The 26,112-nt window shown below is 38.5% G+C and overlaps 1 protein-coding gene across 5 annotated transcripts in view; it reads left to right on the plus strand.

The window, feature by feature from the left end:
- Positions 1-950: 950 nt before the first annotated feature.
- eml5 (EMAP like 5) overlaps positions 951-26,112 on the plus strand; it is a 42,425-nt gene continuing 17,263 nt past the window's right edge. For 2 of the 5 annotated variants that reach the window (XM_027172130.2, XM_047821730.1), the window contains exons 1-16: positions 957-1,508; positions 13,681-13,840; positions 15,823-15,921; positions 16,346-16,414; positions 20,320-20,505; positions 20,900-21,035; positions 21,520-21,721; positions 21,833-21,970; positions 22,237-22,493; positions 22,684-22,896; positions 22,998-23,165; positions 23,516-23,622; positions 23,782-23,900; positions 24,071-24,257; positions 24,433-24,538; positions 25,142-25,235. In XM_027172130.2, the coding sequence (XP_027027931.1) occupies positions 1,312-1,508; positions 13,681-13,840; positions 15,823-15,921; positions 16,346-16,414; positions 20,320-20,505; positions 20,900-21,035; positions 21,520-21,721; positions 21,833-21,970; positions 22,237-22,493; positions 22,684-22,896; positions 22,998-23,165; positions 23,516-23,622; positions 23,782-23,900; positions 24,071-24,257; positions 24,433-24,538; positions 25,142-25,235 (2,438 nt within the window). In that variant the 5' untranslated portion in view covers positions 957-1,311. Of the gene's footprint in view, positions 1,509-13,680; positions 13,841-15,822; positions 15,922-16,345; positions 16,415-20,319; positions 20,506-20,899; positions 21,036-21,245; positions 21,270-21,519; positions 21,722-21,832; positions 21,971-22,236; positions 22,494-22,683; positions 22,897-22,997; positions 23,166-23,515; positions 23,623-23,781; positions 23,901-24,070; positions 24,258-24,432; positions 24,539-25,141; positions 25,236-26,112 lie in introns of all 5 variants that reach the window. The other 3 variants (XR_003444632.2, XM_027172128.2, XM_027172129.2) reach the window with 3 other exon arrangements.

Below are 26,112 nucleotides of genomic sequence, written 5' to 3' on the forward strand. Positions count from 1 at the left end.
ATGACAGCTTTGTACACTGCTCCACTTTGTGTCTCTTAATTGTACACTTGCATTTATTGTGCTTTGACATGGAAAAACCACTTAAGATTGCAACTCACGTTCTCATGAAATCCATTTGAATGTTTACTTATAAATGTTATACATACACACTACATTATTTATATATATATATTATATATACATACATTATTTATATATATATATGATGAGAGAGAGAGTGGGCTACGTATGTATGCAGTGCCCAAATCCTCCTACACGTGCATACATACCTCCATTCATACAGAACGTCATAACATTGTGTTCAAAATCAAATCTACACTTGTTTGATTCCTTATAGATAAAAGATTTTTAAAACTGAACAGTATATCACTTTGTGTGTTTTAATACTCTTGACATTTTGGACTTGTGTCTGTAGACATTTTACTGAGGAGGAAATGCCCATAGGAAAGGAATATCCGATAGTTTTGACCTTTGAGATATTTCACTGGTTCCCACGAGGAAAAAGTGGTGATTTTACAAAAATGCAAAACTTCCGTTTTGCTTACGGTTTAATTTGTCATTAGCATTAACTAGCTTCGCCATTATTGAATGAATATGCATTTGTTTCATTTGTAAAAATATTTTACCACACAGATTTAACAGACCTTTTTTCTTTAAACTTCATTACAGTGTATTAAAACAGTTCTATGGCTTTATTTATAAACAGTGTATATGTGTCTGTAGTTTACTTCACCGTCTAAATAATAATAATAATAATAATAATAATAATAATAATAATAACAAAAGTTAAGCATTACAACTGCAGGATAATTATTATGCTTGTGAACAAACCCACGTCTAGTCGATGACGCTTCCCGGTAGCTTAGCGCCATTGGTCTGTTTGTTGTCACTCGTGGTTGCTATATGTTTTCCGTGACGTGGTTGGGTGGATTGGACATCCATCAGTGCTGCTGTGTGCGATTGGGCGGTCCGAGTGAAACGAGATGCTAAAAAATTGAGGATTTTCGCAAGGCACAAGAGCAAAGCCGCCCGTGCGGCCAGGAGAGACAAGAAGGTGGGCTACACACTTTACACCTGTAAAGAAGTGCGAGGGCTTTTAAAGACTCGTTCAACACAATATATTGACCAGTCCGTGTACCGACACAAGATGCAAACAGAGCAAAGTTGAGAAGAAGCGAGGACTTTGTGTGAAGAAAATGTCGTCTGAAGTCTTCTGTTCACACGGACAAGGTGCTCTGACAGCGGACTGACTGGAGGGCTGGTCTGAACAGAGCTGAAGAAAATTCGCCTCGGAGAGAAATAAGTGCGAACATGGCTGACAGAACTGCTCCAAACTGCCATCTGCGTCTGGAGTGGGTTTACGGCTACCGGGGCCACCAGTGCCGCAACAACCTGTACTACACGGCCGCCAAGGAGATCGTGTACTTCGTGGCAGGTGTAGGAGTTGTGTACAACACACGGGAGCACAAGCAAAAATTTTACCTGGGTCACAACGACGACATAATCAGGTAAGATTCAACTGGTGAAATAAATATAAGTAAATAACGAGCTAAAGATAGCCTACAGACTATAGCCGTTTGTAAATAACGGCTCACTGCAGTTATATACTAAGCTCAACAGAAGCTCTGATAAGATACGGAAATGTCATTTGAACACAACGTGTCTGTGAAATGTTTTTAGCTCAGAAATGAGAGCTCTGCAGTTCGTGTTTAGCCTCGTTAACCTTCAGGAGTTGTCGGTGCTGGACAGCGACAGTGTAGAGCGCGCGCACGCACACACAAACACGCACACACACTCACACGAGGTCAATGATCGATTGTCCCTGCTACAATGAAGGTTTAAACTGTTTTTAGACGATATTTACACATGATGAAACGATAAATTGTACACAAATCCAGTCAGCTACATTCAGGTTTAATGTCTCAGTGAATTGTGTTCAAGGACGTAATGATGACAAGCTCCCTCCATGTACCTTAATAACGATTAATCAGTGTCACCCTGCTGGAAAAATGTCCTGCTTGGTTTGGTCTGATACCAGCTGCCTAAACACAGTACTGGTCAAACTATAGCCCTGTAGTCTTTCTCAGCTGGTAAAAAGGAATCAGTTTCTGATTTGTGGATAATAATACAACACATTGACGAAATGCATTTAGGTAAGATCAATTTTTTTATGGTCCAGAAGAATGTAAAGCTCAGCAGTTGGTAAATGGTCAGTGTGAACACCTGAAACATCATTTTTTTAAAAAAGTAAAGTTTGATGTAAACCTGGAAGAGTTCTTATATAAACATTTTCACATATCAAGTTCTACATAAACATATAGAGTTTCTCAAGGGCTATTTGGGTGGCTAATGGTTCCAAGATCCTTTAGTATAACAGTTAAAAAAGAACATTTATGGGATCTTACAAAGGAGAAAGTCAAGAAAGTCTTTATGGTACTAGTTAGCACAGTTCTTAAACATTGTGCCTTCTGATGCAACACTTTCCCAGCTGTTAATTAGATCTTGGCACTTTTTAAATAGACTGCCAGCTACAAGAACATCTTTGTAACAAAACATTTGCTTACATTCTGTACCAGAGTGTATTACAGCATCTAGTTGTATGCTCTTAACCTTTATTCATGATTGTCAGTATGCGTCCTAAAGCAGATTGATATTTGCGTACATGCTAGTCAGCTGGCTCAGCTCTCCATTATTAATTAGGTTAGAAAGAAACTGACCTTTTAAACTGTGCGTACATGAACACACCTTTATCCATGCCCCTATGCCTATATGTATATCTGAGCAAATAATGTCTGTGAATTATTAAAATTCATTTACGTGCTCACATACTTGCAAGTTTCAGGAGTTGGATTATTCTGTTTTATTTTTGCTAGCTTCTCCATACAGCACAGTTGAGCAAAAGTACAACCGTGAAGATTTTGACTCACAAGTCAGTATGTGTTACAGTATTTTGTCAAAATGCATGATATATATATAGATCCTATATATATATATATATATATATATATATATATATATATATATATATATATATATATATATATATATATATATATATATCATGCATTTTGACAAATACTGTGTATATATAGAGAGAGAATAAAGGTGGGTGACCCGAAACATAGTACGGGCCACAGGGACTAATTTAGGTGCTATGGTGAAACATGGCATTAAATTTATGGAGAACTGGTATTAAATGGAATAACAAGAGAAAATCTATAAGAGATACACAGCAAGCAGAATATTGAAAAAGATGGATCAAGTAATACACACACCCTTTACTTCAGAGAGCAGAGAGCAGACAGCCGCTTACTGATTTGCCTCACATTTCAGAAGTGTGTATGCGTGTCACTTCAGTTGTTCCATAAGTGCCTGTGCTTCTCCGGTTACTTCAGCAGCAGAATGTGGCCTTGTGTTTGACCCATTGAGATAGCTGTCATTCACTGTTCATGCATAACAAATGCCTCCATATGGCACCAGTGTCATATTTTTCTACTTTGTGCTTCACTTGTGTGCAATGTAAAATGTCTGCAGTAAAACACTATGAATGTAACTGAACCTTATTTAACTTTAATTTTCCGGTAGGTAAAATAAGGTGCTGATTTATAAATCCTATTTAAGTGAAGCCTCGTTTCAGGGTCAGATGTTCCACTCACATCTTGAAGGTTGGATTCTGTGTATGTGTACTTGAATACACTATTTAAAAAAAAGCTTTTTAATATTGTGACAAATACACGTTCTTAAGAAGATATAGTCCTAATGTTATTAATGGTTTTAAGAGAGTTTTTTTGAAAAATGATTCTTGGTCAAGTTTTATGGCCCAGATCTCACCTGAAAGAGTGTGTGTGGAGGTTTAGAGGCACATTTTTTACCTGTCAAAACTTTCTTTAAAAAGAAAGTCAGAATTATAAGAAGTGTGAAAAGTCAGGCCGCTATATCAGAACAAAAAGTAAATATATCCTTACCTGGAAACGTTTAAAAGGTACAGAGATCAGCACAGTCAAGAAATGCTTTCAACCTTTAGGCTGTTTTCAGACAGGAAGCACAAATACAATAAAAAAAAAGTCTGATTAAAGTCTATTATATCAAGTCTGATTAAAATCAAATTGGATTGAATGTGAGATATGATTTTGTAAAATTAGGGATTTGTCTCATGACAAAAAAACAGCATGAATTGAGGTTGGGTTGTTTTTTCTTTTTTCTGGTGGTTTTTTTTTGCTTCAGAAATGTAAGATTCTGTTGAAATGATCTAAACACTTTCATATACATGACCCGAGGTTGGCCTTATATAAGTCATAATCCACTGTGAGATTTCAGTGTTAGTAGCAAGCTAACTAGCCATCTGCTTCTCATTCCTCCATATATGCGGATGGTGTTGTTGCTATGACAACCAGTGTGTACAGAGGAGCAAACAAAACAAAAAAGAAATAGATTGTAATTTGCAATGCAACTCAAAACTCAGTCAAAGATGAGAATTTAATAAAAATAAATCTGATCTTCCGGTGCTGTGTGTGCAAAGTGTCACATTTCAGTATAAATGTCAGTAACACAGGGGTTTAAATAGTATTGTTCAGAGTAAATATTTTAGATTATCCATTTCTGGTATGATGCAGGATGCAGGTCCAGCGCATTGGCTGCATGTGGGTGTGTCAGTGTGTTGTGCTTTTGAGGTTGTGTTTGTTTATATGGTTGTTGCCCTGGAGTGTAATGCTCCGTGGGTGGTGGACGTTGGGATCAGCAGATGTTGAGTACAGCTCATTTTACAGCGACTCACAAAGAACAGAGAAAGCGAAGTAAATGAACCTTTCCTTATACGACAGAGGGGCTGCTGTTCTTGTCATCTTCACATGATGTATTAGTCTCGCCGCATGTGCGTCATGCTGCATGACTGTAAAAAACTTTTTTGAGTGAGTTTTTCAGGAGACTCCCTGATAGACCTCATTGTATGTCCTTTCTCGTTAAAGTGAAGAAAATACAGGATAATTAAAAACAAATCAGTCTTGGTAGGAAATGTTCTACGCTTTAATGTCTGGTGTCGATATATATAAAAGGGTATATTTATTTTCTCACAAAGGTGTCATCTAGAGATTATCACTAAGTGAATGACTTTATAATCCCTGAATACCCCTGTGAAACGATGATGTATGCTGTGTTTGGCATTTCCTAATATAATTTATGTGTATGTTGACAAAAAGATTAACTGCCTGCAAAGCTGTTGTAACAAATTTAAAATCTGTCTGCTCAGCTAGTCCAGCAATACTGAAGCAAATAGAGTTCTGTCACTAAATGAAATAACATAACTATTAGTATGTTTTCTTAGGTAACGCAGAATGAAAAAGAATTAATAATTAGTTTGTTTTATCCAGCACAGGTTGTGGTGATGAAACCCTTCTTGATGTGTGTTTGCGTTCAGTGGATGTTGATTAATTGCTCCATGCTGCACAAGCTCCCGATGCTGAATTGCCCTCGGGATCAAATGTCAGTTTGTTAAAAAAAAAAAGCCTTTACGAAGAAGTGAATGAAGATGGAGCATAAATGAATGATGAAAAAGGGTGTGTTGCATTAAACTATGTATTCTGCATAGAAAAAGTCACTGACTGTGTACCAGAGCATTTCAAGTTAGTGTGAAAATGCTGGGAAATGTGTTACAGTCGAGAACAATTAGCATTTTCAGGAAAGCTGTGCAAATATTTTTTGGTGTTTGGTTAGTCACAGTGAATGAGCAGACAGTTTCTTCACCAAAGACTTTTTCAAAATACCAATTAAAATGCAGTTCTGTCTATTGCCATGTCCACCTTCAGTTATTTGTCTGATTGTTATCAGATGTGTCATATCCATTACATCTGATACATCTGGTACATTGCTTCCAGTTCCACGAAGTACGGACGCTGCACACAGTCCAAGCAACTTTTGGAAGTGATACACTTCCTGTGCACTCTGTGTATTTCCTTTTAAAGTAGCTGACTGGTTCTCAACATTTACTCCAGTCACCAAACTATCTTATTTATATTTATCCCTCTGAATGGCTCTTGTTCAAACAGCAACGTTTTGAGCTCTCGTTCAGCTGTGCTTTTGTCTTCTCCTTCTTTGGTGCCATGTTGCATTATCAAACACTGAGGTATAGCACCATGTTACATACGAGACACAACACAGGGTTGCTGTGATCGACCATCAGTGAAAACACACTGCCCTGAAAACCCGACCATCTCTGCAATTTATACAGAAATCAATTAGCAATTATCAATTAATAGAGCTATCAAATGCACAGAAGAACACTTCATTGCTCACCAGAACTAAACAACTAACTTAATTTTCACTAAGCAGTACAGCACACCACAGTACTAGGTTTCTACAGGGATGTACAGAGATGTGCACAAGCATTCACTTGTGTATTTTTAAATGTTCAGATAATAACTTGTTATTTTTAGACTAGCTTATCATACCTTAAAGGATTCTAACCATAATGCCCTTAGTTGTAACATGAGCAAAACCTTCACCAGATCCATCCATTGGTTGTTGCTGAGTGTTATCTGTATGATGGTTTGTGTGTCTCTGTGTGTGTTTGTGTGTGTGTGTACTCAGGTGGGGGGAGGGCTGATTGCACATCTCATCACGTGATCACAAGCTCAAGCTTCCTGACTCTCATTGTGTCTTTTGCTGTGTCCCTGTAAGCCATGCATGCAATCATTTCAACATAATCCTTAATCCGCATCGCTTCCTGCTGCTAGTGCTCTAATAGTATCAATAAGCTGGTGTCGATGTGTTTGCCAGTGTTTGTGGGGGCGTGCAATCAAGGGGAAAATCATATCACTTTTAACCTAGGTGTGATGAGTGTGAAAGTGTGTGGGTGGGGCAGTTGGAAATGCACATTAGAGAGCATCTGCAGCCCAGGTGCTAGTGAATGCGCTGCATTTTACAGATAAGATATAATTATAGTGAGCTGTATTGAACTTAGAGGGTGTTTGTATGTCCTTGAAAACACAGCGTGACATGTGTTGTGTGATGGAGTTGCAGCCTTCTGCAATTCGCAGTGTGCAAGTGTGCGTGACTGCATTCCCAGAGGCAAAATCCTCAGTAGACTAAAATGGAAGTTTATACACTACACCCAATTGTACATACTCATTGCTGTACACATTCATATTCATATATACTCTTCACTTGAGGTAACAATAATATGTGTTTTCAGACACTGTAGACAATGTATGTAATTTTGGCAGGCGTATTTCTGTGGATTTACATACAGATTATGTGAAGGAGACATAGGTGACAGAAAGTGTGTGTGGGTGTGTATAGACCATGTGACTAGTCCCAGGGAGCAGAGTGCATGTGTGTTGATACGCCGTAGGCATGCATGTGTGAACCCATTACTGTGAGGTTAATACTAAGAGACAGATCTCTCTCTATCCTGGTCTATCCCTGCAGAAGGGAATCCTCTCTCTCTCTCTCTCTCTCTCTCTCTCTCTCTCTCGCTCTCTCTCTCCCTCTCTTTCATTTTCTTACTCACTACCCCTCCTTTCTCCATTCTCTTCCTGTCCAACTTGGCTCTGCTCTTAGCACAAGTACATACTGAACAATCATTCATTCATTATTTGTCTCAAAGCTGTTTAACTGATCACTGTACATTTCTCCCAACACCCGCTATCCCTACTCACAAACCCAAACGTGACATATACAAACTCTGTAAGCACTCTTCAAGCGGATATGCCTGGAAGAGGCAGCAGCAGGCCAGGAGTGTAAGTTAAAGAGCATCCCTGCGTGGGAAGAATAATCTCTAATACTGTGTAGGATAGCTGTGTTTCAAAAACAACCTCACTGCTGCTTGTTTTCAGATGTAGTACTCTGTGCAATTATTGTAAAAGCTTGATAGGCTCTTTACTGGGCAGGAAAATACATGAAAAGCAAGACCAGTTTTACCAGCATTGTCCATTATAAACCAGTAAACCGACAATAAACTATTCCATATTTGCTAATTTATCTAAACTAGAACAATCACACAGGCACATAGTATTGTGTTCACCTGTCCAAACATCTAACTAAAAAATGTTATATGATAGAAGATTTTGAGACTTATGCATTGAGCCTGTCTTGTGCTGTTGATGGATCTGCAGGAAGCAAAATCAGTTTTTAAGCAGGAAGTATATGATACATGATTGGTTGACCACTGTGAAAAAGAAATGCCTAATTATTGTACATTATGCATTGTACTGCCTTATCTGTCATATTAAAGCCAGTTGAAATATCAGTGAAAACATTGCTGGGTCAATATATTTTTGTATTATTTTGTATTATTTATTTTTGGAAGGTCAGTTTATTAGCGCTGTTTAATTTTCAAGAGCACACTCACATATGATTAAATAAAACATGATGTCTTGAGTCAAAAACCTTTAACAATAGGAAGGTTAGCGCTCTATGAATACTGTGGTATTACAAAGAAACAAACTGCATACTTAGTACAGATTCTGCAGAACATTCATTTAGGCAAAAAAGGAATATATGCAAATGGTATAATAGACAGGCGTGTAGGTATAATCCTAAAGCATTTACAGAGTATTACAGTGCTTTCACCACAGTGCGTTCCAGCTGTAAAGCCTTCAGACAAGCCATATGTTCTGAGCTGGAATGTATTCACAAATGCTGGTATATGTTTTGTTCCCTAAACATAATCTAGTGCCGTGTTTTAATGCTGTGGGATTACTAAGTAGCGATTAATAATACACTATAATGCTTTAGGCTTTGGGCTCGGTACCAAATCTGTTCAGCACCCCAGTTTTACACAATTGAATATTTTTCTCTCTTGTTGAAATATAGAGTTTGTTGCTGATGCAATAATAAAGCACTTTACTTAATAATGATACAGATGTTTGACCTTATGATATTGAGTTCTACCTCTGGGACTGTTGCAAGCACTCATATGAATAGAAAGGCTTGAACAGGTATATTGAAATAAGCATTGTGAATTATTGCTCTTTGAATCCCACAGCATTAACAGAACACTATATTATATTATATATTATATATATTATATTAATAAAGATGTTAGGCTTCATAATATTGAGTCAGATGAATAGAAGTGATACAGAGTCTAAAGGCTGGGATTTATTTGAAATAAATAAACGTAAGTGAGTGACTGCTAGTTGAATCCCACAAAAAATGATTAAGCAATAGTGTGTTCATAAATTAAGTCAAGTCAAGAAGCTTTTATTGTCATTTCAACCATATATAGCTGTTGCAGTACACAGGATCATGGTGCTACATAATACAAAGACAGGGCTAATGACTTGTAAGTCTTAACAATAGAATTAGAAATATAGTGGTGATCAAACATGTGAGTTGATAAAATAGCAAAAATGAGAAACTGAAAGTGAGTTGTGCTTGTATTACATGAGGTGAAAACAACATTTAAACTAAATCTTTTTCTCAAATCAGGAGAGGCTGCAGTCTACATATTGATTTCATTGAAACACTCTGAGGTGATGCCAATAACCTGTAAATAATCAGGAACTCCAATTTCAACTAACCATTGTATTATAAGTAATAAGACACATTTTATTGAGAAGGACACTTTAAAACAGTAGATTTTCAGCAAGATTTCTAGTTTTCACAAAAACCACATCCAGATGGATTTCCTGGCTTCAACAATTTTTCACAATTGTTGTGAATAGATAGATAGATAGATAGATAGATAGATAGATAGATAGATAGATAGATAGATAGATAGATAGATAGATAGATAGATAGATAGATAGATAGATAGATAGATAGATGAAACTGGTCATGTAAGATGTTATAACTCTTTTGATATTTTGACTGTTGGTGACTCAAACAACAGTGTGTGTGTGTGTGTGTGTGTGTGTGTGTGTGTGTGTGTGTGTGTGTGTGTGTGTGTGTGTGTGTGTGTGTAGCCCTGCACCGCTAACCCTTCCACCCACTCAGGTTTGCCTCCATCCCATTAGCTAATAGACCAGCAGGCCAACTGCAAGCATCTGACATGTTGCTCAATCCGCTACTTCACCTCGATTCATTAGCTAATAGGAATGGAAAGAATCTTTGCAAAAAATGTACTGTATTATTTTGCATTATTCCCAGAGAACTATTTCATATTAGCTTTATATTCAGCTTGCATTTGGCACTTTTAATTTGTGACCAATCTTTTGATGTTTTTTTTAAATGTTCTTTTATATCACAAAATTTCAAGGCTGTTTTTAATATGGAAACATTCGACTGAAGCTTTAAGGCTGTCAACATCAGTAGAGAATGAGACTGCTTCTCTGAGACTACACACTGCGTGGGCTTGAGCTCGGTAGACACAGAGAATAAAACCATAAACCATAGCATGAGTGCTACTACTGCTCAACAAAATGCATACAGACTTTCACTTTAAAACTGAAGGTCAGACTTGTTCTTTGGAGATTAAGAGCAGTATTAAATATTCACCATGCTTTTGAGAAGTCTTACTGTTTATCATTTTTAGTGGCTCATAGTCTACAAAGTGCTCCAGCACAGTAATTGTTTTTAAAATGTGGATTAACTGTAATGTTTAGAGACTTGGGATGAACCTCAACCCATTTGTTTAGAGCTGATGGAATTACACTTGATCAAGATTTGCATCCATTAGAGTGTACTGAATACAGCAAATATAAGCACACACACTAAGAGGGGACGGGTTCTTTGATTTGCTCTGTGTATCTCTGTGACTGGATTGAATTAAGGCTTTGGGATTAATCTTCCGCGTTCCTCTGAAAGTCCTTTAGGCTCCTGAGGGCATACTGATTGCTAATCTCCACTATACAGGGATGTGTATGGTGTGTAAGCTCAAGCTTTACAGTACGTGCTGAAATGCAGACTCAGCAAACTATGTAGTGTACTATAAATGAAAAAATCTGAAATTGAAAGCTGGTGTCATATGTCTGTCAATGCATCCAATCAGTTCCATTGATCTACTAAAGTGAGGATATAGATGTTATATTCAATACGACTATACTGTACCCATGCATTTTTTTGGCTTTATATTTTACAAAAGGAGGCATGAGAAATAAATGTGAGAAGTTGTGCCAGTGCCCCAGAAAGCACAATGCCTTTGCTCTATTTTTAGTTCCAGATTAAGTGTTTTACTGAGTGTAGGATAAAGACTAGTAATTGTCAGGTGATATGCAGGATAATTTGACATGCAATGGTTTCAAAACTCTTCACAGTGGTTAAGCTTGTGGCTTGGTGACCAAGGTGCAAAGGCGATGAAAGACTAGACAGATACCTAGTGAAGCTCTGGAATAGTCTGACTAAGTGATTACAGTCCTGCTTCTCTTCACTGTTAAATAAAGTAATACAACTGCAGAAGCAGAAGCCTTGCTCACTGCATAGAAACAGAGCATAACAAGGGCATTAGATCCATACAGAGCTGGTGGACTTTTGCAATGTGTTTCTGTATGGCTGCAACATCATCATTTTAAGTAAGCTTCAGCTGTGTGGGAGCTTGTGTCCTGTCTTTTATATGTAAGATGATTTCAAATGTGTTTTGTTACTACTGCTCATATTACTACTACTACTACTACTACTACTACTACTACTACTATTACTACTACTAATTATAATAATCCCTCATCCTGTCGATTAAAGAGAAACCTGGATGTTGGATTGAGAAAGCGAGCAGCTTTGGGATAAACACTAAGCCTCCACATAGTAGACCCCTTCCATGTTTGTGAACAAAAAGAGATATGTGCCCAACCTGGTTGCATAAAGACCCTAGTAGCCTAGCAACGAGGCGATAGTTTTATAATCTGACTGAAGAATATAATATGTCAAGAATTTTATTTGGGAATTGGACTGACATTAGCTTAAACATTATTCACTTATTATTACGGATTAACACTAAACGACATGGAGTGCTATTCAACTATACTAACACTATTAAATTGTGTAAAGGAAGATCCTTATTGTTTGCAGTTCCGTTACTTGATAAATGATCCAAAGCAATGGTCTCGTCTAAAGTGGCCTTTTTTAAAAATGCACAAACTACAAAATAGTCTTCCTGTTTGGTGGAATTAATGGGTGTGATTTGAAAAATCATCTCTCTTCAGGAGACCCATTTATCTACCAAATTTGTTGCATATTATGAAACTAGATGCTCATAAATAAGCATTGTCCAGGACCTGATGGCCTTCATGTCTCCATTTTGGCAAGCACCTCAATAAAATGCACCTCCAGAATGAATAAACAGACCAGAAACTAGACTCATCATTGGTGATTGAACCCTAAATAAGAAGTTTACTAGAATTGATGGTAACCGGCTGCTCTATCGCGGTTAATGGGGACCGGAACCCCTCGCGATAGGTGAAAATCCGCAAAGTAGGATTGGATCTACAGTAAGTTTGACCTTTTCACTGATGGTCATCATCTTCCTCTGCCTCTTGGGCTCACTAGATCTTTCACAGGGGCACGGGGCTTAGGAGGCATTGTAAGGGCTTAACGAAAAGTTAATTTCGAACACAATATGCGAGACACAGTTGACAGCGTGAACGAGAGTGGTGAGATACAACAAGGGAAGAAGCTGGGAGAGGATGCGATGATGCGCAGCCAATCAGCTCAGATCTCGCACCGGGAACCAATCATGTGCCTTGTCTGAGTGCCCGTGGGTATGTACAAAGCCTCTGAGGGCCTTTTTACACCTGGTCACTTCATGCGTTTTCTGTGATCCGATAGCTATCCGATGGTAAAAAGACCAGGTCTAAATGCCCTCCGAAACGGTTTCGAGACAGATATAAATCCGATCGCACAAACCACTTCAGGAGGTGGTCTGGGACACATTTCAGATGAAACTGGACAGGTGTAAATGCATGTGGTTGTTCAAGCCACATACATCAGCACTATACTCCTCCCAAACGGAAGTACGTCACTCGCAGGTGACTTGCGAGTCGTGCATCGTGCCAGAAACAAACATGTTTTCCCCAAAGTGCTGGCGCCGATCTTTCACCCAGGCGTCTCGTCTGGTCTTAAAATGCACTGCTGCCACCAGCGAAAATGCAGCAAACAGTACATGCTGTTTTTTGTAGCGACCGCATACACCAAGGCGTGTTCCATTTCAATTACCCCGGAAATGAGGTAAAATTTATTTGCATTTTGGGCGGGAGTAGAAAGATCGGATTGAAATCCGATTCGCCATGACGCATTTATGTGCCCTAATGTAAATGGAACAGTTTTAACAAATCAGATAGCTATCGGATCAGAGAAAACACACAAAGTGACCAGGTGTAAAAAGGCCCTGAGAGAGTTTCACTCTTTGTCTGGCATCCTGGGAAACTGTTTTTAATATTATTTTTCTATGAATATTTTTGAAAAATCAGCGATGCACTGAGGCCGTGAAACTTGAACGGTGAAGTGGCGAGTGATTAGGCTTGTTGTGCTATTTGCAACTGCAGATAGGACCTGATTATCTTTCCTTCATATAAAGATTTATCTCTTTTTTCATATAAGATGGTGATATTCAGAAACAGCTCAACTTCTGATTTCCTTGTACTACAAAACCAGTGACTATTTATTGCATATATTATGTTCATAAAGTACAACTTACAACTGAAATGGAATCAGTTAATGCAAAGTGCTGATTAAATAGGAGCAAATTGCCTATAGTGTCTGAAAATGGTGGACAGTCACATTGTTTTCCTTTTGTCTTCTGTCTGTGCACAGTTTAGCTCTGCACCCAGAGCTTGTGCTAGTGGCCACAGGACAAGTGGGAAAGGAGCCATATATCTGTGTGTGGGACTCCTACACCGTCCAGACCGTGTCCATCCTGAAGGACATGCACACACACGGCATTGCCTGTCTTGCCTTCGACCTCGATGGACAGGTAAGCACAAGCTGCTGTGGTATTGTGATGTGAGCACCAAATTAAGAGAAAGGTGTCGTTATATAAGTGTCAAATTTCAAAAATAGTCTTTCATGACTCAATCAAGATAAGTCATATAAAGTAATGACTCACATTCATGAAATTAGGATGTAGACAATGAGAACACTCCAAAGTTATATGCTCAGTATAAGAGGAAAACTGCTGTCTGGCTAATCACAGAGCTTTAAAGTGTCACATCTGTAAGCACTTGACTGGTGTGACTCTGACAGGTTGACTGACAGCAAGAGCATGCAGGGTGAGAGAGGAAGAGAGTTTGATAGTGTGATGAAGTTAAGGTATTTATGAGAATACAGACAGCAGAGCTACAGAAAATCCTTAACATTCATGCACTTTCTATTCCAACGCCATTAGTAAAAGCATTAAATAAATAAAATTGATTTCGTGTTTAAGAACAGATAAATGTCTCACTCTATTCTTACAATTTTTTGCTTAACGTGTGTTTTAGAGTCACACCGTTAAAAAATACAAATACAAGTATCTCAGATTAATCATAATTTTCCTCATTAAATACTGCAGCACATCACTGTCTGCACCCCCATTTAAGAGAAGTGAGTACAATACATTGCCATTGTGATATCAACTCTTGCTCTATCGCACAAGGAAAGAGAGTTATGAGCTGGATATTCAATTGCGCTAAAATGTTCTGCCTCACAAAGGCAGCAGAGTGGTGTCGGTGCTCAGCTGACTACAGGGATCAATAAAAGACTGTATTGTATCCAACCGTAGATGGCTTATGGTTCACAGGAGAAAAATCACATTTATAACATCAATATTTTACGGCAGGCTGAAGTTTTATGGAAGAGAATCCTCCCTCCACCCCCCAGGAGGCTGATCGATGCCAGCAGAGCGATGTGAGCGAGGTGGCGTGTGTGGAGAGCAGGAAAAGGAAATTATTCTCACCTTTTTTGTCTAGACAGATGGAAGTAAATATATCTCAAGATGCTTTCTTTGAAACTCACAGTGCCTCTACCCAATCTCCCCTTCATAAATCTATTAAAGGATAACATGAAAAGCTTTATTGAAAACACTGTACTTTTCTTTTGTACCAATTCAACACAGGGACGCTCTGTGTGAACAATGATCTTGGCGTAATGGTGAACGTCATGTCAGCCCTATGTCTGAGTTTGAAATAAGGATATCAAACGCTGAAATGTACAACTGAAGAACTTTTTCTCAAGTGGTCCATTCTATTGAATATTTAGTTTGGAAATACTAAATACATCCTACAATGTAAAAGTCAAGACGTGATTTTAGACACTAGCGGAAGCAAACAGTAATCTGCTAAGCCTATTTGGGAGCTCTATGTGAAGATTAATAGATAGATTAATGTCTGTTCTTGAGGATATAAGATCTGTCTGCATTTTCAGCATCTTCTTAAATGCCAAAATATAAAGATCCCCTATATTTGTTCACGATCCTTATTGGAGAAGGTTATCGGGTTTAAAGCAAACATACTGAAGTCAGCTGAATGCTTTGACAGGTAGAGCTACACATTTCCTGATGTCATCTGAACTCAGTTTAGATAGATAGATAGATAGATAGATAGATAGATTGATTGATTGATTGATTGATTGATTAAATACTGTGCATTCCACATGATACCATATTTAATTCATGAGTCAGCCGTTACATATTTAACAATACTGAATCTGCTCTGAAACAATTCAGAGGGATTTGATTTAGTAGCCTGCAGCTGATATGTGATTGACTTCAATATCTGGGGTAGGTCTTCAGTTGATTAGTGAGTGATAAAGATTTACATACCACTTTTAATTTGATGCATCAATCCCTCAGGCCCAACAGAACCTGCATGTATTCAGCAACCTGAAAATCACTGAATGGTCGAGGGGCAGTTCTCCAGCTGTATTTGTAGTTTGTGAAAGGTACAACACTAAATTAATTTATATTGATGTCTGTTGTAGTGTTTGGTGTCTGTTGGTCTTGACTCTAAGAACACAATTTGTATATGGGACTGGAGGAGAGGAAAAGTGTTGGCAGCTGCTCCTGGCCATACAGACAGGGTAAGTACACACACACGCATACACACACGCACACACAGACACACACACACAGTACGTAAGATGTTAAAATGGACTGAGTAATGTCTCATCTTCTTTTCTCACTCCCATCAATGATTTCTTGTGTCAGTCTCAAAGAAGACAGCCATAAATAAGTTAGCAATGATTAAGTGTTTGGAAAAAGATGCACTTAGAAAATTGCTTTAGAAAATTGGCATATTTTAAACAAACAGCTAAATGAGTGTGTAATTTTTCTTGATTCTGTTTCCTATATGTATATACATTAAAGAACAGAATGTTTCCTGTTTCCATGATCATATAAGTCTGCATGGTTTCTCTCTTGTGACGAATGCATAGGCTTCCACATTGTACACTAAAAATAGCATGTTTCATTCTGTAATATTGATGCACTCTCCTGTGTAAACAGATATTTGATATATCATGGGACCTGTATCAGCAGAGCAAATTGGTGAGCTGTGGAGTCAAGCATATTAAGGTACCAATAACTAATATCATCATTACTTTGTGTCCTAAAATACAATCATAATCCACGCAGATAACGTATCAACTAACCATGTGCTAGGAGCACAAAGCAAAATATGTTGCAGATATAAGTAAAGAGCTTCCAGTAATGTTCACAACAAACATCAGGACAAATAAAAAATGTGATTTCTTTGGTATATTTGATATCTGTGTTGGTATAAAATGCTGGACTTTTGGAGACTGGAAACATACCAGATGATATTTTTTAAAAACTTTAACTGTCAAGTTTAGGTGAGTCTGTGCCCATAAGAGCCTGAGCTATCTGTTCTTGACACAATCAAAAATAAAAAGATCACACTTTTCCTTCATTCTGAAGCTGGTGATCTGTATTTGTCAGGATGATTAGCTGATTAGATGCATAAATATTTAGTTGTGCAGGAGTTTCTTAAAAAATGGACAGTGAACGTGTGGTTCGAGCCAGTCAGAAGAAAATAGTAATACGTTCTCTTAAGAGTTGAAGTTAGTTTAATGATATAAGCTAACAGTAAGAAGCTAATACACAGACAGAGATGTTCTGTGTTTCAGTAGTTTTACTTGATTATAAAACCTTGATATATATGTACTTGGGAAAACAGTCTATTTCTTTCCCCAGTTGTAACAAGTCATTTAGCTAGAATGTATTTTGAAACCCTGCACCCACTGTATAAAAGCAGAAAGCTGGAGTTGTGCTTGTGGGTGTACAGACAGGGCTGGAGTCCAACTCAGCATGGTGATTTTCCTGGTATAACACAGCACAGTAATTAGCTGGTGTGTTGAAGCAGGTGTTTAAAGCACAGAGTAGGATATATATTAGCAGATTTATTTTTTGAGTTGTTGTGTACAGAGTTATTAGAATGTAGCTCTTTAGCTCAAAGTCTGTTTAGCACCAGAGTAGTGCTAATGAATAACATGAAGATTGGTCAAACTTTTAAGTATTTTGCTGATTCGGCTTATGTCGGAATGCTGAAGAGCCGATTGCCTTTTTAGCTTCTTCAAAGCCATCGGGTGATTTCTGTATTCAGTATAGAATAATACTATAAGGGACTTGCTGTAGTTGTGCTGCACTGTGTGCATTAATCTCATGGCTGCGAATGTCAAGTAATGCATGATCAATGAGAGCTCGTGCTTTATGAACTGCAGTTCTTATGCAGTATATATCACAATATATAGGTATATAGTATAAGCAATAGTAATATATATATATTACAAATAACACAAATATTGAACATGAACGTTTTAACCTTTACAAATCAGCTGCTTCCAGTTAGTTTGTAATTCATTTTATTAAAAAAAAAAAGAAAGAAAATAATTTATATTCATTGACATTGTGATTCATCATATTGCAGAGATGCTGAAATACATTGCATTTGAGGATATAAATCATCTGCTGGTATTGCAGAAGAGTTATAAGTATAAAGCAATATTGTGCCAAACAGTGTGATTGTCACTGCTAATGAGTGTTAAGTAAAAGAGCAAAACCTATTACTTGCAACAAAGGCTTGTCTTTTCGTTCCAGCTAATCCGCTGGAAGTAGCTATGGCTCTAAATCTCTGCCCTCTTACTTTCTATCTCTCTCTCTCACACGCACACACACACACACACACACACACACACACACACACACACACACACACACACACACACACACACACACACACACACACACACACACACACACACACATACATATCAACCACTCCCATGACAGTGCAGTGTGGCAGTTGCTCCTGAGTCTTTCCCTCCTGGACCATGTGACATCTGCTTCCAGACCCAGTGCTCAGTCAGCGATTACAACATTCAGTGCATGAAGGAGATTTAGCCTGAAGTAATCCCTTCTCTCTCTATCTTTCTCTCTGCAAGACAGTCACAGGAAAACATGGTGGCTTTGGAATACAGGATTTTCTGCCATCTTATAATTACTACCAGAGCAACTGAAGTTAGGGATTGATTTATTCAGCGTTAGAAGAAATCCTTGGTTTTGCTTGTGTTCATGTTGTGAAGGGAGGTGGTGTGTGTGCATGCATATTTGCTCTCTACTCTTAGCTTAGTGGTTTGTTAAGCTTCACTGAGCTGCTAGAGGAGAGCCCGCACTACCAAATCCTATAACACAGCCTCCTAAAGCTCACTCAGATCTTCACATGTGTTTCCTGTCCTACTCTAGTACAATTCAATTATTGTATAATTTATTGTATTGTATATACAGTCACTATTAGATTTATGTATTTCTGTTGCATTGCATGTTTCAATATAATCATAGGATACTAATGGTTTAAGTTACATAAACAATCACCAACGTTATCTTAGCCAGTCTGCCTATATCTATGTTTTTGGGACATGGAAGGAACCTGGAATACATGGAGGAAACACACACAAGTGAGAAACTTCACACATTCAGTAAACTGAGCGCAGGATTAATCTGGGGACCCTGGAGCTATCAGGTGGCAGTGCTGTCTGTGTGCCATCCACACTTTATTTTTAAAACATGATTCTGTTTCACAAGAGAAGAGTTAACAGTTTTTGATGGAGAGTACAGAATAACACACACACACACACACACACACACACACACACACACACACACACACACACACACACAGACACACACACAGGGGAGTTTCCTGTATGCATTTGTAAAAAGATCTCCCTGAGAGTCCCTGATTTTTACCTATGTGACTGCACAAAGACTGGAACAGGCAGATGGATATGCTGTATGTACAGTGTGGAAGATCAGGAGATGTGATGGTGGCAGTGGGGTAGTTTGTGTGTTTGGCAAGAGGTTTGGCAGATGAATAGCACTGACTCATGTTGATTACATTAAAAGCTTTCCAAAGACAAGGCTTGAAACCTTAGCTTTGTGGTTCAGTGTTGTTTATTTCTGTGCTGCCATAATACACTTATTTTCTGACACATTCATCAGTGATCTAAGCTTTTGCTTTCTTCCTTTCTAGTTTTTCCTTATCTTCACCTTTTGTACATTGTAGCTGTTTGACCTTGAATGTGTTGGCCTTGCCTCTCAGCATCCTGAATTCCCAATGAGTTAAGCATAGTCAGGCTGAATTAGGCTACTCGGTGTGGGGAAAGAAGACCTTCATGTTGGAATATATTAGTATTCCAGTATAGACTAACCTGAATATCAAAGAATCTTGACATTGAAAGCTATGGCATGTGTGTCCTAGTGTGTATCTTCATGAGCACACACATTTACATTAAATAAAAGAGTAAATGCATAGGTTGAAACTATAAATACTTTGGAGTCATGGAACCAAATGCTAAATGGCTGATGAATATTTGAGGACATATGTTGTCCTTGCTCAGTTCAGTCACAACAGTTCTTTATTTCTCAGGATAAGGTCACTCACACACACACACACACACACACACACACACACACACACACACACACACACACACACACACACACACACACACACACACAGGTGACCTTGTGTGCATGACATGGAGCTCTGCAGTTTCTCTTTCTCTCTTTCTCTCTCTCTCTCTCTCTCTCTCTCTCTCTCTCTCTCTCTCTCTCTCTCTCTCTCTCTCTCTCAGCTGTGTGTGTGTGTGTGTGTGTGTGTGTGTGTGTGTGTGTGTGTGTGTGTGTGTGTGACCAGGTGAAATAGAAGAACATAGTGTGAGATAACAGTTATGCTCAAATCATATCCCTGCATATAATCAGCTTGCTCGTCTTAAAACAGCTTAACTTTTTGCTACATTCCCATGTGTATGTTCAGTGAAGTATCCATTAGACAGAGACATCTAAGATACTTGAATATTTTCAAATAATGTGTGTCAAAGGATTTACACAGAATATCTATATAATAGCTATATAGTATATGTCAGGAATATTGCAACAGTTGTTTTCTCTCACTGCCTCAGTTCTGGAGTTTGTGTGGGAACGCGCTGACCCCTAAACGTGGTATGTTTGGGAGGACAGGCGAGCTGCAGACCATTCTCTGTGTGGCATGTGCCAGGGATGAGGTCACATACTCTGGTGCCTTGAATGGGGACATCTACGTGTGGAAAGGAATCAACTTGATTCGGACCATACAGGGAGCACATGGGGTGAGTTGTGTCACTGCATCTCCTACCTGTATGATGTACTGAGCAGTTACTTAAAAAACATCATCTGTATTGAAAAGAATGATATCACTTTTTCATTTCTTGCTATTAAACAAGTGCCTATGTACCAAGTAGAAAGAAAACAAAGAGAATTTGTTAAGAATATACTACATATCTTTCTAGCACTGTTTCTTGGTCATTTAAACAATTTACTACATTTAATACACTTTAGTATGTTTTTGCAAACCTTTGTCTGGTATCGTACTCACTATGTCATCTTATGTATTGGCATGAATACACAAAAGATGAGTGTGATTCTAAAAAGGTTTGCAGTTCAAACAGTGCAAAGATAAATTTGACCTTAATGAATACTTTTTCTGTGTGTGTGGCTTTGCAGTCTGGGATTTTCAGCATGAATGCATGTGAAGAGGGCTTTGCTACTGGTGGCAGGGATGGCTGCATCCGACTGTGGGACCTGAGCTTCAAACCTATCACCGTCATCGATCTCAGGGAAACAGACCAGGGATATAAAGGTAATAAACTCTCTTTGTCTTTTTGCTCCTTCTACCTGCCATCTATTTATTGTACCTTTTTGGAACTGGGATCATTACATAAAGCTTTAAATGTTCTAATATTGTTTTATTTTATAAAACATGAACTAGAATAATTGTTTGAAGTGTTTCAGTGCTAACAGACTCTCTTTCTTCTTTTGCTCTTTTACTCAATTTGCTTTGACTCATCAGTAGCTAGAGCTGAAAATTCTAGAGGTGGGTTAACTTGACGAGGTTACCATATTTAAACAACCCCACTTTGAATTCAACCGTGTTTTGCCTATTGCCAGCGTCTCTGCAGCTCTTTAGATGTCTACATTCATAAGCAAAGTCCTGCCACCCTTCTTGTGTGCTCTCCCAATTTCCTTGAGTCATTTCAACATTTGTCAGTGTTCACTGTCTCTCAGAATGATTTAGCTGTCTAACTGTATGATTTAATACCCCATTACTGATGATATGATTTTAGGACTGTCGGTGCGCAGTGTGTGCTGGAGAGGAGACCACATTTTAGTTGGCACGCAGGACAGCGAGATTTTTGAGGTGGTGGTGCATGACCGCACCAAGCCTTTCCTCATCATGCAGGGCCACTGTGAAGGCGAGCTCTGGGCCCTGGCGGTGCACCCGACCAAACCTTTGGCTATAACTGGCAGTGATGACCGATCTGTCCGGTACAAAGTTGATGCTGTCTTTAAATTTAAAAAGCATAATCAAAATCTTCAGACTTAAAAAGAGCAGTACGTATTTTACGTTGTTGAGTTTTGACTTTTTTAATACTGTAGGATATGGAGTCTGATAGACCATGCTTTGATAGCACGCTGTAACATGGAGGAGCCCATCCGCTGTGCAGCAGTGAGTCCTGATGGCATCCACCTGGCACTGGGCATGAAGGACGGCTCTTTCACTGTGCTGAGAATCAGGTGGGTTATATACAGTATACCCAAGCAACAGGTGTAGAAAACTAACCAGGAGGACAGATAATTATAATTAAACTACAGAAGAGAAACACCCTAAAATATATTCAGTTTAATATATTCAGAGCATCTGTCTTTCTTAGTAACATGTATAATAAGATATGTGACATTAAATATAATGGAAGCATCAGTTCGTTTGCCACTGTCTAATCATAGTACTGTGCAATAGTAAAAGGGTAGACTAGAAAAATACAATACACTAATTTTCATAGGGACATGACAGAGGTGGTGCACATCAAAGACCGCAAGGAAGCCATTCATGAGCTAAAGTACTCTCCCGATGGGACTCACCTGGCCGTGGGCTCCAATGATAACTCAGTGGATATCTACGGTGTGGTGCAGCGCTATAAGAAGGTGGGCGAATGTTTGGGTTCCACCAGCTTCATCACACACATGGACTGGTCCACTGATAGCAAATACCTGCAGACCAATGATGGCAGTGGCAGGAGGCTATTCTACAGAATGCCCAGTAAGATAATCACATTTTCCCCACCACTTAACACCATACAATTTATTAGATCTTCCAAACTGTTAGGTCTTTGTGGGTTGTTGAGTTTACTCTGAAATCTGGTATCTTGATTTGTAACATTATACTAATAGTAAATTATGTCATTTAATGCAACTCAAAGCTTAGTTGTTGCGGGGTTTTTTTTGTTCAGCTGGGAAGGAGGTGACAAACCGAGAGGAGCTGAAGCTAGTACAGTGGTCCTCATGGACCTGTGTTCTTGGTCCAGAAGTGAATGGGATATGGCCTAAATACTCTGACATCAGTGACGTCAACTCTGTAGATGCCAACTTTTCAAGTCAAATTATAGTAACAGCCGATGATTACGGATTAGTTAAATTATTGCGATATCCATGCATAAAGAAAGGTTTGTGCCCTTTAAAGATTGTTTTCTATACCTGGACCATTGTTTGTTAGTCATGTTCTGACTCTTTCTATCTGAACACGCATTTTGTTCCTTCTTTCTAGGTGCAAAATTTAAGAAATACTTAGGGCACTCTGCACACATAACCAATGTAAGGTGGTCACATGACTATCAGTGGGCGATAACTATCGGTGGAGCTGACCATTCAGTGTTCCAGTGGAAATTTATACCTGAAAGGAAGTCAAAAGATACTCTCCATATAGCCACACAAGGTACAGTTCAATAATTAAATATATTTTTAATTATTGATCAATGAATATTTTAAGGATTCGACACTAATATTTATAATGCATTCAAATTGCTTATTATAAACATAAATGCTGGATAAATGCCGAACTGCTGCATTGCTCATTTTCCTTTACAATTTAGTGCAGAGTAGTTCATTTTCCTAATGGTCCCATCACAACTCATCCTGGCAGCGTTGTTTTTTAACCATCAGCATTTCCCACTGTCAGCTTGACTTGTGGGGCTTCTGCAATGTGGGGCAGTTCAGTACAGATAGATGTAAAACCTACTCTAATTAATAAGTCTCCAAGCTCATTTATCCCTACTAAACTCACAGAGATGTTGGCAGATTCTAACAGTGAGGAGTCGGATTCTGACCAATCAGACGTGCCTGAGTTGGATTCCGAGATTGAACAAGAAACACAGCTTACGTACCGCCGACAGGTCTGTGAAATATAAAATAACTGTTGCATAGAAAAAGCGCTGCTCGCAGCAAATTGCACACCACCAACACTGTACTTCAGTCAATGTTTTTATATCAGAGCTTTCTTTGTCTGTGTCCCAAGTATGGAGAGATTTAATGCCTTGAATATTTTATTCCAGGTTTACAAAGAAGATCTACCTCAACTTAAAAAGCAGTACAAAGAAAAGCATCGAGTGGCAGCTATGAAAAAAAGGGAAAGACCTCCAGCCAACGGACTAAGATTGCACTTTATACATGGGTACACTTGCTCCTATTCATCCTCATACCATTAATGCTTTGTAGCAGACAAATGGTGGACCCTATTCACCATTAGGCAGTGTCAGGGTGATCCATCACTGTGCAATGTTTTGCCCCTCGTTATTTGGCTCACGGTTATATCACAGTGTCGCCTGTCTGACTGCATTTCAGTTACCGAGGCTATGACTGCAGGAGTAACCTGTTTTACACTCAGACCGGGGAGATTGTGTACCATGTTGCTGCCGTGGGGGTGGTGTATAACAGACAGCAGAACACACAACGTTTCTACCTGGGCCATGACGATGACATCCTCTGTCTCTCCATCCACCCCATCAAAGATTATGTAGCTACAGGCCAGGTATGCTCATGTAGCTGGATTGGTTCAAATGTCTAATTAAATCACAAAATAATACCACAGTAAGGCATAAGCTAATTATTTCTAATGTTTGGTCATTTGAAACACCCGAGTTGAATTGTCCATCCAATCGATGTCCATTTTTTTTACTTATACATTTGCATACATTTTTGAACAGGTGGGCAGAGATTCTTCTATACACGTCTGGGAATCAGAGTTTTTGAAGCCTCTGTCTGTTCTCAGAGGATTCCACCAGTTTGGGGTGTGTGCACTTGACTTCTCAGGTACTGTGACAATAACCTTACATATTGCAGGGATTCACTAAATCATCTTTAATTACTAGATTTGTCTTTTAGATTCTAATTTAAGGACGTAAGTACTTAAACCTGTTTCTGATTCCATCTAATAAGTGTATGACTTCTAAATATGTAACCGATTCAGTGAGTTATTTCAGCTGTAAAATAATAAGACTTTTACTGATGAACAGCAGATATGCTACAGAGACTCTCAGTAATGCTGTATGCCTGTGAGTTCTCTGTCTCTTGCCTGTCATTCTGCTAGCTGTAAATAGCAGCAGACTCTGCATGAGAGACAAGCATGGGAGGTAGAGAAAGTCTGGGCTGAAAAAGAATTTAAGCTTCATGTACATCATTTTCTTAAGTCATGTGCTCCATGTGTAATACTGTATGCTGCACATTTTAAATATGTGTGTGACTAAATACCAAACGATGCAAATTCATTCACGGCTTTACTCACTGTCATCATTTATTTGTGGTGACATCTTGTTACATTCATTACAAGACATATATTATATAACTGTATATTCACTGTTGTGTTACTCTTACTATCACTGCTGACATTGTATGTGTCCGTTTGTCTGTCTTTAGCGGACGGAAAGCGATTGGCCTCAGTGGGACTGGATGACAATCACACCATCGTGCTTTGGGACTGGAGGAAAGGAGAGAAACTCTCGGCTTTCCGGTTAGCCACCTTTTCTCATTAGGAGCACAGAGCTCTGAGAATAACAATCATGAGTTGCTAACTTAATTAGTATGCTTCCTGTGTGTATATGATCAAACACACATGTCCTTCAGGCTGCAGTATATTCAGCTGTTTGTTTGTGAGGTTATGGTATTGCGCTTAGACTTACAGAGTCTGTGTGAATATTTGAGGGGGATTTTTTTTGTTGTTGTTGAAAATCTGTTTTTAAAAAAGTCTGAGTCTAAGTGCAAAAAACTGCTCTGCATTTTTAAAATCCATTTTGATTTCATCATGTAGTGTATGCTGAGGTTTATGACCTTATTTTTATGAAAAGTGGATTTTTATCGAATCTACATTAGGGAAACCAAATTATTTTCCATGAACATACTGTCACACATTCCAGTATGTTAAAGTTACATTCCCAGTAAATATTATTTTTTGCTCCATTCCTGTATAGCCCATTCTGTCTCAGCCAGACATGATGGTGTACGTTGCTGCTCTATTTTGCATGATGAATGTGGAGAGCTGAGACTCGATGCTTATTCATGAGCCAGTAAACCAAGAAATAACCCTTCAAATCCTCCTGTCATAACACACTCAACAGTCACAGCCTTTTAATTATTGGTCAGTCAAAAGTGTAATTAACCCATCAGATGCTGCTGTCTTTTTCTTTGCTCCTGAAAATTGCATCTATGCTGCAGTTTCAATAAGAATTGTTTCCATGTGATGAATCTATTAATAGTAAATGTTTTGATGCTAATTGTGTATATTATGAATATGATGTAATGACATATACAAGGTACAGAATTTTTTTGCTCTTCCTCAACAACTTTGAGGAACAATTTTTTTGTATCCCAGTAGCTCAGCTCTCAGACTT

Source organism: Tachysurus fulvidraco, chromosome 12 (genome assembly GCF_022655615.1).
Source record: "Tachysurus fulvidraco isolate hzauxx_2018 chromosome 12, HZAU_PFXX_2.0, whole genome shotgun sequence".
Lineage (NCBI taxonomy): Eukaryota > Metazoa > Chordata > Actinopteri > Siluriformes > Bagridae > Tachysurus > Tachysurus fulvidraco.